Source organism: Pinus tabuliformis, chromosome 2_2, assembly GCF_031772625.1.
Source record: "Pinus tabuliformis cultivar Carrire ecotype Pingquan chromosome 2_2, CPIR1, whole genome shotgun sequence".
In the NCBI taxonomy this organism is placed as follows: Eukaryota; Viridiplantae; Streptophyta; class Pinopsida; order Pinales; family Pinaceae; genus Pinus; species Pinus tabuliformis.
Window position 1 is genome coordinate 101,809,921 of NC_142300.1, and position 15,186 is coordinate 101,825,106.

Genomic DNA, 15,186 nt, shown 5'->3' on the forward strand with positions numbered 1-15,186 from the left:
TTTTAAGAAATTAACACTTGTTATTAACTATTAAATAGACTTACTATATATTCTCCTTTGTTTGCACCCACCTTATATGTAAAAACATATAAATATTTTCAATACAACCAAATTAAAATCATATTTTTCCATTTAAAAATTATTAAATTGAAATTAAAAAAAATTACACCTAATAAACTTAAACAACAACCATAAAATTATATTATTATTATTATAAATATTTTATAACCTAACCAATAACCAAAAACATTATATAGTTACTTCTTTAGTGATGTGAAAATAAAAAAAATGTATTTATTGTTTTAATAACACCTAATAAACTTAAACAACAACCATAAAATTATATTATTATAAATATTTTCCAACCTAACCAAGAACCAAAAACATTATATAGCTACTTAACTAGTGATGTGAAAATAAAAAAATGTATTTACTGTTTTTCACTATGAAATTAGCATTTTTGAAAAAGGTAAAGCTTTACTTTTCTTTACAAAACCCCTCCCAACCCAAACTTCGTTTACGTTCTAGAACAAGAAGGAGGATCTGTTCGCTTTTCGCAGGGCGGGAGCGAAAACGAGATTGCAGAGATTTGCGAATTAGGGTTCACCAGCAGCAGACACTCGAACCCCACGATCGGTTCTTCAGTCCATTGACGGCGCCAAGGTATGTTCCATTTTTAACTTCAATGGATTTCCACCCGCACATTCAGTCTTCCACACAGAGAGGAGTACACGCATTTCAGGTTTCTGGTTCAAAATCCAGTGTGTTTTTAGCAGCCACTCTTGTATGTTTAGGTTTTAATCTCTGTGCTGCAATCTGTTACTGTTTGCAGGGATGGCGCTGGCATTTGATGAGTACGGGAGGCCATTTATCATAATAAAGGAGCAGGAGCAGAAGACCCGAATCAGAGGCTTAGATGCTCAGAAGGCCAACATTGCGGCCGCCAGGTCCGTTGCGAGAATCCTCCGCACCTCACTCGGCCCCAAGGGAATGGACAAGATGCTCCAGAGCCCCGACGGCGATGTCACCATCAGTAAGCTTCTCTTCCATTTATTGAATCTCTATTTCTGGGTCGGTAAAACCCCTTAAAAATCTAAAAATCTGAAACTAAGTAGAATTTATTTTAAAAAACTTATGATTCGTAAGTCGCAGTTACTTTAAAAAATTTATAGGTTTTCCGAAAGGAGTGAAATAAGCAAATACTCTGCGATCTGCTTACTCTTCCTCACAAACTGTGAGGCCCGCCGAGCTAGATGCTCTACATACGACGCTGACTGCCTACGAAAGCTCCCGAATGGGTGAATGCGTTGAGATGTCACTAACATTGAGAGATAGACACTTTCTAGGGATCTACTTGGCGTAGAGGTACTTTTGGCGGGCTTTTCACTAACCAAGAAACTTCGTTTACAAATTATTTTGCTCAAAATAACACCAATTGCTCGACAGCAGAAGGTTCATAAAGAAATGGAAATAATAATTTTAAGAAGAATTTCGGAATAAATAAATAAATTATATAAATGTCCACAAATGATGAAAGGACATTAGGTTAATGGGACTAAAACTATATATTGATGCTGGAGTGCTTAAAGGTATTCGCTGAAAAGGAGAGACTACAAATAAGATTTCAGATTTAACAGAATGACGAATGATAAAATAACAAAGGGGTGATTATCTCAATTGTTTGTAGCCAATGTTGTTGAGCATCTGGCTGGTTTTGGTTACGTGTTAGTAGGTAACCAGTTTAAATCCCCCAGATTTAGGTGCACTAGTCTATGTCAACAGTTTTACGAAGAATTCCATTCACAAATATGGAGAAGCATCTCTTGGATTTCCTTATCAGATTTTCAAGGGTTATAATAACAGATAAACCTGATACAATGAAGACGAGCATCTGGCTGGTTCTGGTTACGTGTTAGTAGGTAACCAGTTTAAATCCCCCAGATTTAGGTGCACTAGTCTATGTCAACAGTTTTACGAAGAATGTCATTCACAAATATGGAGAAGCATCTCTTGGATTTCCTTATCAGATTTTCAAGGGTTATAATAACAGATAAACCTGATACAATGAAGACGAGACTAATAGCAGAAGCCTAGAAAATAAATAAGTCCTAATTTATCTAAGCGTCAAAGGAGAGGTATGCAGGGCCATAAACCAGGCTGGATTCTATCCTGGCAAACTTTATTGAAGCTCATCGGACTGCAAAGTTTGACGGGTTACGTGTGGAAGGGAGAACCCTGGTGATGGGTGTCTGTCTAGTGTCTACAAGATATAAGCTGAGAATTATAGCTTTTGTAAGATAGCATACCTAGATGGCCTTGTGGATTATCTGGATGATCTCAACTGTGCTTGGTAAGGGTGCTTCTAAATCACTGATCGTCTGTTATTTTTGCTCATGACTGGTGCATCTATCGGGTCATCGATGCTTCATCCAGCTGAAAAAATGATGCAATCAATCTAGTGGATCTGGGTCTGGAGGACTCATGCATGTCTTGCTCTTAGAGTATTTGGTTCGCTTTACTTTGTTCTTGAATAATGAACTCTGCTTTCACTGTTGTGGGGAGATTCCGGTCTTAATGGATTTTTTGTTGTCATTTCAAAATTTGTAGTGGAGATAGTGGATAAAAGCCATGCACTGCAACAATGCTCCCAGCCAGATAATTTCATTAAATTTTGGAATCTAATAAGAAAAATCGAAATCGAGTAATAGTTTGTGTGGGAAGCAAAGAAAGTGAGAAAAAAAATCTCTTAGCTTTGAGCTTCATTTATGTGTACTTTGTATAACATCTACTTGGTTAACTTAGTAGGTCAGTCTTTATTATCTAAAATATGCATATTGAAGATTGGATATCACGGCAGTTTCTCCCTCTCATCGCCATTGTCAACATGGTCGTCAGTGAGCATCTCTACATGAACAGAGGATCTATTTGTCCTTTTAATGTTAACAAATTTATAGTTAATTATATAATAAATATTTTGATGTACATGTACATGAGGACTGATTGGCGCCGTGAGAAAATCCAGGCAAGGGTAGGGGGTTCAAGAATTTTAAGGAAGGTTGCCTCTTGTTCATAATTGTTGTGACAATTTTTCTGATTACTGGAGGTTCAAGAATTTCAAGGAAGGTTGCCTCTTGTTCATAATTGTTGTGACAATTTATCTGATTACCTTGACCTCCCTGATTTCAGCATACGTGTAACTAGGAATGGCTATAAACCATAGTAGCAAAATTTGAATCCGAATATGTATTCAAATACAACTCAGTATGGAAAATACCTAATAAAGAAATGCAGCATGGTTCCAATATGGAAATCTATATTTCTTAGTATGAAAATAAGCGTTTTGTTCCATATTTTAGAAGAATTTCATCCTCAGAACACACTAAAACCAGAAAAAGCAATTTATTCTTTGAAAATTTTGCAATGTAGTTTATTTTTAAGTGTTTTCTTACTGTTATTTTTATTTTTTTGAGGTTTTTGCTCTGTTTTTTTGGGGCTTATATGTTGATGGGTATCAAAGACATTATAAGGTAAGTGAACTGTTCTGTATCTGCATTGCAGTGAAAACACACTGAATTTTGTACTGTTGCCGAATTTCCATATAATAAAGAGCAATATGACCAAATCTTGCTACTATGCTATAAACTAGATTTCCAGCATTGAAATCCCCTTGTGTATTCAGCTATGGGTCCTGTGGGTCATCTCGACTCCCTCCATGATAGTCCTTAGAACATATTCAGGTTTGTATTTGTTCAATAGAAATGTAGGGAAACAAATATTCCTTTCAAAGGTGTAAGACTCTGTCACCAAGCAATATCTAATGTGCCTAAACATGGTTCTATCAACCCTATGGTTGTCTTGTGGTATTTTTTCTTTCTTCTCTGTTCTACACTACTTGGACACTCCATAACATTTTTCTACATTTTAATCATGCTAATTATAGAACGATTGTTAATTTTAGATAACAATGGTATGTTCTTATGCTTTAGAGCAATTTACGTCAATTTTCCTTATTAGCCCAATATAAATTTCCAGATTAGCAATCACATAAATATTGAGAGTATTTGCAGATAGAACATAAACAATAAGAATAAGACAAGTCAAGACAAGAGGGCACAATATTTGGCGGATGCTAGAGAAAAACCCCAATGTGGGGAAAACCCTTTGATCAAATCTTCTTATTATTCTTCAAAAGTTCAGCACAGAGAGAGAGAGAGAGAGAGAGTACATCATACAAAATTACTTGCCCAATCACTGTCAAAACAGTCCAGCCAAACAAAAGTTAACAAGATGTTGTAACCAGAAAGTTAATGCTAGTCAAACCAACAAAAATCTCCTCCAAATGAGCTCAGCCAAACCCAGTCAATTCGGCCTCATAATAAGATCTTCATCTTCCAAATTTAGTTGAGATTTAATTTCTACACAGCTCAGCTTCGTAGCTTCATTGAACAGCAATAGCAGAGCTGCTTGGTATGTTGTTACTGCCAAATCTATTACCGATGGCTCTTGGCTCTACACAGTTCATATGGCTCACGATGTATAAGACTTTGTTCCTCTGCATTATGTATAACATTAACACACAGGTCGACTGACACGTTCCTCTACAACAAAGTCAGTTTGACTGAATGGCATCAATCTGCATTGCTTCTCTGCGACATATTTTGGCATTGATGCATAGTTAATATGGAATCGATACTCCATATATATGTAATCTAACCAATAGCGTCAAAATGGCATCATCTTATATGACCATGGAAATAACTCCTAATGAAGACTGTAATCTTACAGAGACTAGCATAAATAAACATGTTGAGTTTAAGATACATAAGGCACCGTTGAGTATTTTTTAAGTGACAAGACACCATTGTTGAGAATTCGATGTTTATATGTAATCTAACCAATAGCATCAAATGGCATCATCTTATATGACCATGGAAAGAACCCCTAATGAAGACTGTAATCTTACAGAGACCAGCATAAATAAACTTGTTGAATTTAAGATCCACAAGGCACTGTTGAGTTTTTTTTTTAAGTTACAAGACACCATTGTTGACAATTCACTGTTTAGATTCAAGTCTAGGGCATATAGTTGGCATAGTAAGAAAAGATATGTTGCTCCCTCAGAACTCACTAATACTTCTCACTGGCACTAGCTAGTAAGATGACTATCAAGAAGTGAAAGGAACAAATCTCTATGATACCAAAGATCATCTGACTTCACTTCTAAGGAATGTCAGACTTTTGTTGTGTCTTCAATCTCCATAATAAGTCCAGGAGTATCCACCGATCTTCATTCTCTGAAGCATTGATCTATCTCATTGGTATAATTTCCTTTGCCTATCTTCAATATCATAATCAAGGAAGAGCATATGCATGGGCAGATTGTTCTGGCAGTCAGTGATATTGTTGACATCCATTGTTAATACTATTAGCATTTCAAAATCAAAACTATCTTCTACACTTGGGGTTTCAGACGAAGCAGGGTTTCAAATCATAACCAGTCTGAAAAACCATTGGAGTTGGGGGCTCTTTGACTAGGTTCTGAAAGTGCATGCTATTTGTAAGATTGGTGTAATGAAAGGAAGGGTAAAGAGGGTATAGCCAAAGTAATTGATAGGTTTCTGGTGGACACCAAAATTAGGCTATACCTACCTTCAGTGACAATGGAATTCACAACCACCAAACCCAAATTTTATATTTTTTAGGCACTAGCTGGAGTAGTGGATAAAACCACCACTCCTTTAGATCCAAATAATTTTAACTTCTATATCGATCCATCGCCACTTTATGTTATTTCCTTGTAGACGAAGGGATGGAACTCCCTGTCTGAAACATAAAACAAAATTTAAGGAACAGTAGCATGAGTCGAGCAGTGTTCTCTCCTCTGATGAGTTGTGGCACAAAAACCGTGCATTATCTAAGTCCCTCCTCTTTAAGGTAGAACTGGGTGACTGATTAGCTGACCTGGAAAACTTCTTCATCCTCTATTGCAAAACAGAGTATTTCTATGTTAGTCAGTCAAACTCACATGGAAAATCCAATCTGTGATATGTTTTATTTCTCTAAAATAAAACAAAATTAACCATATGTTGCATTACAGATTTGTTTTCGACTTGCATCTCAATCAGCGATATTAGGCTATATATCTCAATAAATTACTGTTTTCATTGTCACGTTCCAGGTACTCCTTTGAGATCAAGTCCGGAATTCTGGATTTTATTGCTTTAAGTTCGGGCTTGAATGTGCTTTGGAACTGTTCAACACACTCACTCAATAGTTGTTGCTGAGGTAAGATTTTTCTAGCCTTCATGATGAGAACTATTGTTGAATCTATTCAGAAATGTTTGTCTTCTTGTACATTTTCAATCACTCTATTCCTCTCATTTTCATTCATATCTGTAAGTGGAATCTTAATATTTTTCACCTTGTGCGAAAAGGGAGGATTGAATTCAAAATTATCACTTGTAGATATTGTTGCAGTGCTAGGTTCTTTTAGAAGAATCTCGATCTTGCCACATGAAACTAAATACAGAAGTTGAATAAGATCTTCATCTTCCAAATTTAGTTGAGATTTAATTTCTACACAGCTCATCTTCGTAGCTTCATTGAACAGCAGTAGCAGAGCTGCTTGGTATGTTGTTACTGCCAATTCTATTACCGATGGCTCTTGGCTCTACACAGTTCATATGGCTCACGATGTATAAGACTTTGTTCCTCTGCATTATGTATAACATTAACACATAGGTCGACTGGCACATTCTTATACAACAAAGTCAGTTTGAATGAATGGCATCAATCTACATTGCTTCTCTGCGACATATTTTGGCACTGATGCATAGTTAATATGGAATCGATACTCCATATATATGTAATCTAACCAATAGCATCAAATGGCGTCATCCTATATGACCATGGAAATAACTCCTAATGAAGACTGTAATCTTACAGAGACCAGCATAAATAAACATGTTGAGTTTAAGATCCATAAGGCACCGTTGAGTATTTTTTAAGTGATAAGACACCATTGTTGAGAATTCGATGTTTATATGTAATCTAACCAATAGCATCAAATGACATCATCTTATATGACCATGGAAAGAACTCCTAATGAAGACTGTAATCTTACAGAGATCAGCATAAATAAACTTGTTGAATTTAAGATACACAAGGCACTGTTGAGTTTTTTTTTTTAAGTGACAAGACACCATTGTTGACAATTCGCTGTTTAGATTCAAGTCTAGGGCATATAGTTGGAATAGTAAGAAAATATATGTTGCTCCCTCAGAACTCACTGATACTTCTCACTGGCACTAGCTAGTAAGGTGCCTATGAAGAAGTGAAAGGAACAAATATCGATGATACCAAAGATCATCTGACTTCACTTCTAAGGAATGTCAGACTTTTACTGTGTCTTCAATCTCCATAACAAGTCCAGGAGTATCCACCGATCTTCATTCTCTGAAGCATTGATCTATCTCATTGGTATTACCTCCTTTGCCTATCTTCAATATCATAATCAAGGAAGAGTGTATGCATGGGCAGATTGTTCTGGCAGTCAGTGATATTGTTGACATCCACTGTCTGTACTATTAGCATTTCAAAATCAAAACTATCTTCTACACTTGGGGTTTCAGTCGAAGCAGGTTTTCAAATCATAACCCTGCAAAAAGTTTTGAATAACAGTAAGAAGATCTTCATCAAGTTTGAGCTTTATCTAGCAGCGGGGCTGCTCCATTTCAGTAGTATGAATGACTTGTTTCAAGTATGGTAGTAAGGATGACCAGGAAGAACAATCTGTACAGAATGGAGATGAAGAGACACAAGAATTCAAAGTTGGAGAAAATATACAACTTGTGAAAGTAGACACAGTGGCTAGCAACCAGGAACCTTCTAACATGGGTGCTCCATTGAAGATGCCTATGCTTACAGAAGGCCTTGATATGTCTTCTTGCTTGAATTCTTTGTTTGGTACTAGACTTTAGTGATCCATTAGATAAGCCAAATCTTATGGAGAGTAATGATGCATTATTTTGTTCAGGTATTGATGATTCTCTTCCAGAAAATATCTCAGAGATTTAATTTAATTTCTACACAGCTCATCTTCGTAGCTTCATTGAACAGCAGTAGCAGAGCTGCTTGGCATGTTGTTACTGCCAATTCTATTACCGATGGCTCTTGGCTCTACACAGTTCATATGGCTCATGATGTATAAGACTTTGTTCCTCTACAATATGTATAACATTAACACACAGGTTGACTGACACGTTCCTCTACAACAAAGTCGTTTTGAATGAATGGCATCAACCTACATTGCTTCTCTGCGACATATTTTGGCACTGATGCGAGGAGAGATACATTATAGAGCTACTTAGAGGGCTAGAGGTGGATTATTGTATAACACATATGCTAGGGAGTCACACCACAATCCAAGCTTTCTCTTTTAGTAGGCTTTAGTGTGTTACTGCTGTGGCATGCATTATGGCGATACCATCCCTACAGGAGCTATGGTCATTATTAGAAAGATTTCTGGTGAGCTTAGTATGCATTGATACAGTGGTTTTAGGAGATGGTTTATAAGGAGTGCAATGCAGATGTTGAGTGTAGAAACATACAGATCACATATGGAAATTTCATTATGGCTTTCTAGTGGGAGTGATTAGCTTGTTGGAGACCAGAACTTCAGATGCTACCGAATACAGAAAACACTCTGATTTTCTTTTTTGCCTGCCTTTCTCGAAACCTCGTTCTGGATAATCCACTCATCGGAGGTATGAAAGTGAAGGACTTGAAATACCAACCTTCATCTCCCAGATGCTGGGAACTTGGGAGAGAATGCTGGATGGTTTCAAGATCTCACTTCTGTGGAATATGGTTTCAATATTTTCATGCTGATCCTGAGACCCCGGGTGAGCAATCTGTCATTAGCAGATCCCAGTCTTTAAGCAGTTAGTCCTGTTTGGACACTAGGAGATCCCTCTTTAGCTCCTTTTACTGCTTTCATGAACCCCACCCATCTTAGTGACTGGTTCCTTAGCTCCTTTCGGTCGCAAGAGAGAGGATACGTTACGTAACGAGTCTTTATGTGCAAGATTGGTCAAGCGAGATTCTTATTCCCGGTCAAAAGATCTGAATTCTGGGATGAATGGGGAACTGGTATTAACGTCCTCCTTTTATATCTAATTTGGCCAGTAGGTGGAGCACCGGTGTGCTGGCTGATTGCTCCTGGAGCGGTAGGGCCCCTCACTTTCTTTTGTTCGGCTTTCCCAGGTGATTGGAAGATCTGGCCATAGCTATAGGAATAAGCTGGGGGCGCTCTTGCCAGCCATTGTGGATTCGGTAATTGCTTTCCATTGTGACAAGGTTGGAAGAGCTCAAATAAGAATAGGGGTCGCCTAATAATAGTAAGTAGGGCGACGCACTAATCTGAACCTATGGATGGAATCAGCCCAATCTATCTATCCTGTTGGCCCCGATTGGAATCCTGTAGGAAAAAACTGGCTTAGTCAATCAATGCTTGAGCAGAAACATCCCTCATCTCGCCGCCCATCCGATATAGCTGGGCATCCGATCTAGGTCAGACCTCATCAAGGTGTCGAGCATCCATAAGGTAATTCGATCAATAAGCGAGAACGAGCGCATGAATGAACCCTTTATAAGTCAGGGGCCTGCCTGTCACTTCAAACATAAAATTGAGATTGATGTGCCTGGATGGATGATTTGGACTAGCTAGATGCCGGCCCACCTCCCCGCTGGCACTACTCCCGATATAGGGATTCGATCCAGCCAAAGCAGGTGCAGGGAAGAATCCAACCGGGCGATTAGTCTTTGTGTTATGAGCTTTCTTGGTGGAAACATGTACACTGGTCTATGTGCCTCACTGATTAGTAATGTTATACCATCCTGTAATAAAGAGACTATAGATATGAAACCTACTCACTATCCATGGTACTTGTTGGCTCTCTCCCTCTTTCGCACTGATCTAGCCTCTAAGATCTTTATAGAAATTTCTAAGATCTTTATAGATCTTTATATGAAACCAATTCTCAGACAGAGAAGAATGGATATCATGAAGAAAACCTAAATTTTATGGCTATAGAGGATGCAATTCCCAGAGGCCAGGCCAACAAGCCCTTCTGGGCTCATGGGGTTGACTTATTGGGATATTCTTTGGGGTCCAGGAGGCATGCCAATTTTCCATTTGAAGATCCTAATTCTCCTCGCCATTCACAAATCGTTCGTCTGTGCTTATGCTCAGAGAGGACAGCTCAGCTTGAGAATGTAAGTTGATAATCTGTACTGATAGATTTATAGATAGTTTTGTAGCATTGCTGCAAGTCAATATCCAATACTGTGTACTGTTTGATTTAGTAGTGTCAGAGAAGTCATATGGGGAAGATAGGAATTATGTTATGCGGATATGAAGTCCATAAGGTTTATTTCCTAGTATCTAGGTCAATGAAGAGGATAGGAATTGTTCTGTAACTGTGGATAGGAAGTCCATAAGGTCTATAGCCTAGTGATAGCTAGGCCATAAAGTCTATTATCTTCCATGTTAATAGAGTTTATTGTCCACAAAGAGTTTATAGTCCATGAGGTCTTACATTTGTGCATTGTTAATGCCAGTAAATGCACACTAGGTTTTGTTCTCTACGTTATATCATTATAAATTAATGAACTATAAGTTCTATGATTTCATGAGTATCAATTTTGATGTTGATGGATTGCCATCACAGGTTTGCAAGACAGAAAGAACAACAATGTGTGGAGCTTTAACAGCAGCTGGGCTTAAAGCCACTTCCGTTCTCAAGGAGCTTGGCAATCGCTGGGAGCATTACTCTGTCATAACTCTGGTTGACTACAGAAGCCTCGTTGGCAGCAGCCTATCTGATCATAGTGTTGGTAAGGTTTTGCCAATTCCATATTTGTACATTGCTTTATTTTATTTTGAATTACCACTGCTGCTTCAAAGTTTTGTCTAGTTTTCACAGTATGTTTTTGTATTTATTTACAGTTATCGGTTTCTGTAGGTTTAATTTATTTATGGCATGATTTCTTGCACTCTATGAACTGGGTTTTTCTAGTGTGAGCAGTCATGTTGTTCATGGTATATATGTTGTACAGATACACTTGTATTCAGTAAGAAAGCAATTGTGTGTGGTTCTATCAGCTACAAACAGTATTAGTATATCTCAATTTGTACCCTTTATTTTTTTATTAATTTTCTTCTGATCAGTTGTGTGAATATTTGTATTGCTTCCCTTGACCCTTATTTTGGTTTCTTGTGGGCACGAAGGTTTCTACCATTCTGCTATTATGAATACCCATCATATCAATGAAACAGGGGACTTTTGGGTGCTGGCCAGACAATGCTCAAATGCACTTGATACATCTATGAGGAATCAAAAACATTTCATAGACATGAGTGATGTCAACTTCCTTATGTGCCAAGCAATTCAACATCCTTATTTAACTCCATCATCTTCACTTCGCACTTCACTTATTGTGGTATTTGAAGGTCCCATGGTGGACGAAATGGATGAATTGAAAAGGGCAATAGGTTTAGAGGATTATATGGGATGCTCTTCTGTTCATGGAGTAGGACCTTCTCTTGCAGTTTTTGATATAGTCAGAAATGGAGCTTTGGATTGTGCATGTGTATATCCCACATATTTGCATTCCAGAAAACAAATGCAAACTTTAATTAACTGTATGAAGAGTATCCTCATTGGTGCTGCTAAGCTCTGAGAGAAAGTGTCAGGTGCAGACCTTGATAGAAACCTGACTGTGCAAATGGGATAAAGGATATCATCTAGGAAAATCTTATGTAGCCATTGTTTTCGTTCATGCAAAGCAGTGTTTTTTTGTAGCACAGACTTTTATCATTAAATACTACCATATGATAAACAACGATCTTATCTATCAATTTGCAAGTATTGTTTATATTTTTCCCTCATATCTTTTCAGAGTGAGAATCCCAATTTCAATTTATTGAAAATAAAAATACACAAGTGTGGCCAAGCTCGGAATCCTATTGAGACAATAAGATGCAAGAGAATACACTGAGTCCTTATGTCCTTGGAGCACCTACTACATGAGAAAATAAAAATAAAAATCACCTAGTTAATTCAAGGAAAATGATATAGCCTAAATCCAAAGAAATGCAGAGGTTCCATCTTTCCATAGGCACATAATAATAATGTATGCATAAGAGATAACATATACATAACACAAATTTTCTCTGCTTTCTTTTATCTGTTGTCACCCAGATGGCCCTGGTTAGTTTTGTAGTCAAAAGTGGTCAAATCTTGTAGTCAATGGCTACATAATTATTTGATGTTGTTGTCTGACATAAGGTTGTTTACCTGTGCTGTAGTTGATCTATAAACTGAAGTATAACTAGAGGTGTTCTAGTTTTCAGCGGATATTTTATAGTATCTGAGAATTCATATGTATAACACAAAGAAGTTCAATGCAATTCTTCACTATTAAGAAATATGTTAATAGATAGTAACCTTGTTTTCCTATTAGTGAACAAACATTTACATTCAGTCGGTATACATATTACAGGATTTCAAAACAAAAGGCTCAGAGTCTTTATAGAAATTTCACATATGGAAATTTCATTATGGCTTTCTAGTGGGAGTGATTAGCTTGTTGGAGACCAGAACTTCAGATGCTACCGAATACAAAAAACACTCTGATTTTCTTTTTTGCCTGCCTTTCTCGAAACCTCGTTCTGGATAATCCACTCATCGGAGGTATGAAAGTGAAGGACTTGAAATACCAACCTTCATCTCCCAGATGCTGGGAACTTGGGAGAGAATGCTGGATGGTTTCAAGATCTCACTTCTGTGGAATATGGTTTCAATATTTTCATGCTGATCCTGAGACCCCGGGTGAGCAATCTGTCATTAGCAGATCCCAGTCTTTAAGCAGTTAGTCCTGTTTGGACACTAGGAGATCCCTCTTTAGCTCCTTTTACTACTTTCTTGAACCCCACCGATCTACTCCTGAACCTGGACCACCTGTAACTCCTGCTACTGATCTTTAGTCAAATCCATGAAGGGAGCATGCCAGGAAAGCATTTTTATTGTTGATGGCATAACTGCTGCAGGTCCAATTAGAGAAAAATTGTTTGATATGGACAGCAACAGAAAACATGAGGGATTCATTGACCCTGCCAAAATTGAGGGAAACAATGGCCAGGAAGCTGGAGAGAACCAAAATTTCGAAGTTGGAGAAAATATACAGATTGTGGTGAGCAAGTAGGAACCTTCCCAACTGGATACTCCGTTGAGGATCCATGAGGTTACGCCGGGATATAATATATCAACCTGTTTAAGCACCTTATTTGGCCTGGACTCTAGTATTCGATCCAAAAATTCAGAACTTAGAAAAAGTTACAATATATCCCCTTGTTTAAGTATGAATGAATCTCTTCTAGAAGACACAAAGAAAAGTCGGCAATGAGAGCATTCAGGTATTGAATTTTTCATTAAACATTATTTAGAATGTATTAATACTTATAAGTATCTTAAACATGTATTTGTGTGAAAATAAATTGAATTGGTTTATGTTTAAGGACAAGGCATCCAAGGCGAGGTTAACCAAGACAAAAGTCACTCATCGTAGTGGCCAGAAAGGTTTAAAAGCACTGATAACAACCTTTGTAAGTGTATTAAACATGTGATATTTTTTTAATAAATTTTGTACTAGAAGAAAGTCATTGTTATCTAATTTCTCCCTATTTACTGATTGATAGGAACTAAAATATGGAAGACCTCCAAATCATTTGGAAAAGGAGGTGCTGCAGGAAAAGAGATGGGTTGAATTTGTTGTTTGGATGGACTCCATGGTATGTAATCTTAGTTGGATTTCCAATATACTTTTAAACCATATTTTCATTTTATTTTTTAGTACTATTAGATATTATATCTTACTTCATTTTATGGTTAACATTGTATAACAAAAACATGCGTTGTGTTATGTAATTAATACTAACATGTAATATTGATTTTTTTTGTCAGAATGCTATAGGTAATGATTGCCAAGACGATGATCCAAATTATGTTCAACATATATCAGGAGATGATGAGGATGAGGATGAGGATGATGGTGGTGAAGGAGGAGATGATGATGATAGTTGCGGTGTTGGTGATGATGTGGATCAGAGTAATGAGGATGGTCAAGATGATCATGAGGATGATCTTGGTGGTGGTAGCTAGGCATGCACATGCATTATTTTTTATGAAGAAATTATTGTGTAGAATGACATTGTTATGTTTAGATGGGTGTTGTGAATTTACCCTATATCAATGAGACATTTTGATTTTGTAATCATACGATGAGTTTGATTTATGTATGTTGTTAATTTATCGTAGAATAACGATATTCATGAAATATTTTGATTTGTTAATCATATTTGAATTTTACTTGTTTTGATTAAAAATAATACTGATTTTATTAGTATTATGTTGCTATTTTATACATGTTTTGAAAGTTGTTAATGACACATTGTTATTTTTTTGGATGGATGTTGTCAATTTCTCTTAAATTTCTTTACAAATGATTTTGAATTGTGATATCTGCTTTAATGATATTTAGAAACTATCATATATTTCACTATGAATCTCTAAAGGGGGTCATATATGTAAAGAAAAATATACTCTATATAAGAAGTCAAATGCGGATGTAACCATGGATGCAAAATTGAAAGTAAAATTGGATGTTAAACTAGGAATTAATACAAAATGCAGACAATTGACATACGAAGTGTTTTAAATTAGAAGTGAAAAATTGTGCAATAGTTGACACAAAGAAGGGAACAAAACATGGCATACAAAAGGATATCAAATTGGGCAAAAACAAGGACACATAAATGGGCACCAAATTAGATGCAAAAAAAGACAACAACTAGATGTAAAATAAGATGCAAAGTTGAGCGTTAAAAAGAAGCAAAAAACGTTACAAATTAATATGCCAAATGATGATGCAAATAATGGTGTAAATTTGGGATGCAAACTTGGGTGCAAAAAAGGAAAAAAAAAAGATGTAAGAAAAGACATAAAACAAGATGCAAAATGGGGCTGAAAAAAGGTGAAACCAAGGATGCCATATTGGATGTAAAAAATGATTCCTAATCACATGCAAATTTAGGCTCGAACTCAGACACAAAATTTTATGCAAATG

At 36.7% G+C, this 15,186-nt stretch overlaps 1 protein-coding gene across 4 annotated transcripts; it reads left to right on the forward strand.

The window, feature by feature from the left end:
- Nucleotides 1-508: 508 nt before the first annotated feature.
- LOC149191590 (uncharacterized) lies at nucleotides 509-14,328 on the forward strand. Of its 4 annotated transcripts, none has more exons than XM_089404348.1 (5): nucleotides 509-663; nucleotides 833-1,071; nucleotides 10,731-10,896; nucleotides 13,580-13,666; nucleotides 13,760-13,841. In XM_089404348.1, exons 2-4 carry the CDS (start codon nucleotides 835-837, stop codon nucleotides 13,627-13,629), a joined length of 453 nt encoding a protein of 150 aa, XP_089260474.1. In that variant the 5' UTR covers nucleotides 509-663; nucleotides 833-834; the 3' UTR covers nucleotides 13,630-13,666; nucleotides 13,760-13,841. The 4 variants fall into 4 exon arrangements, with proteins under 4 accessions (XP_089260474.1, XP_089260475.1, XP_089260473.1 ...); XM_089404349.1 differs by having other exon boundaries at nucleotides 593-742; XM_089404347.1 differs by lacking the exons at nucleotides 509-663; nucleotides 10,731-10,896 and adding an exon at nucleotides 14,025-14,317 and having other exon boundaries at nucleotides 896-1,033; nucleotides 13,760-13,852.
- Nucleotides 14,329-15,186: the final 858 nt, after the last annotated feature.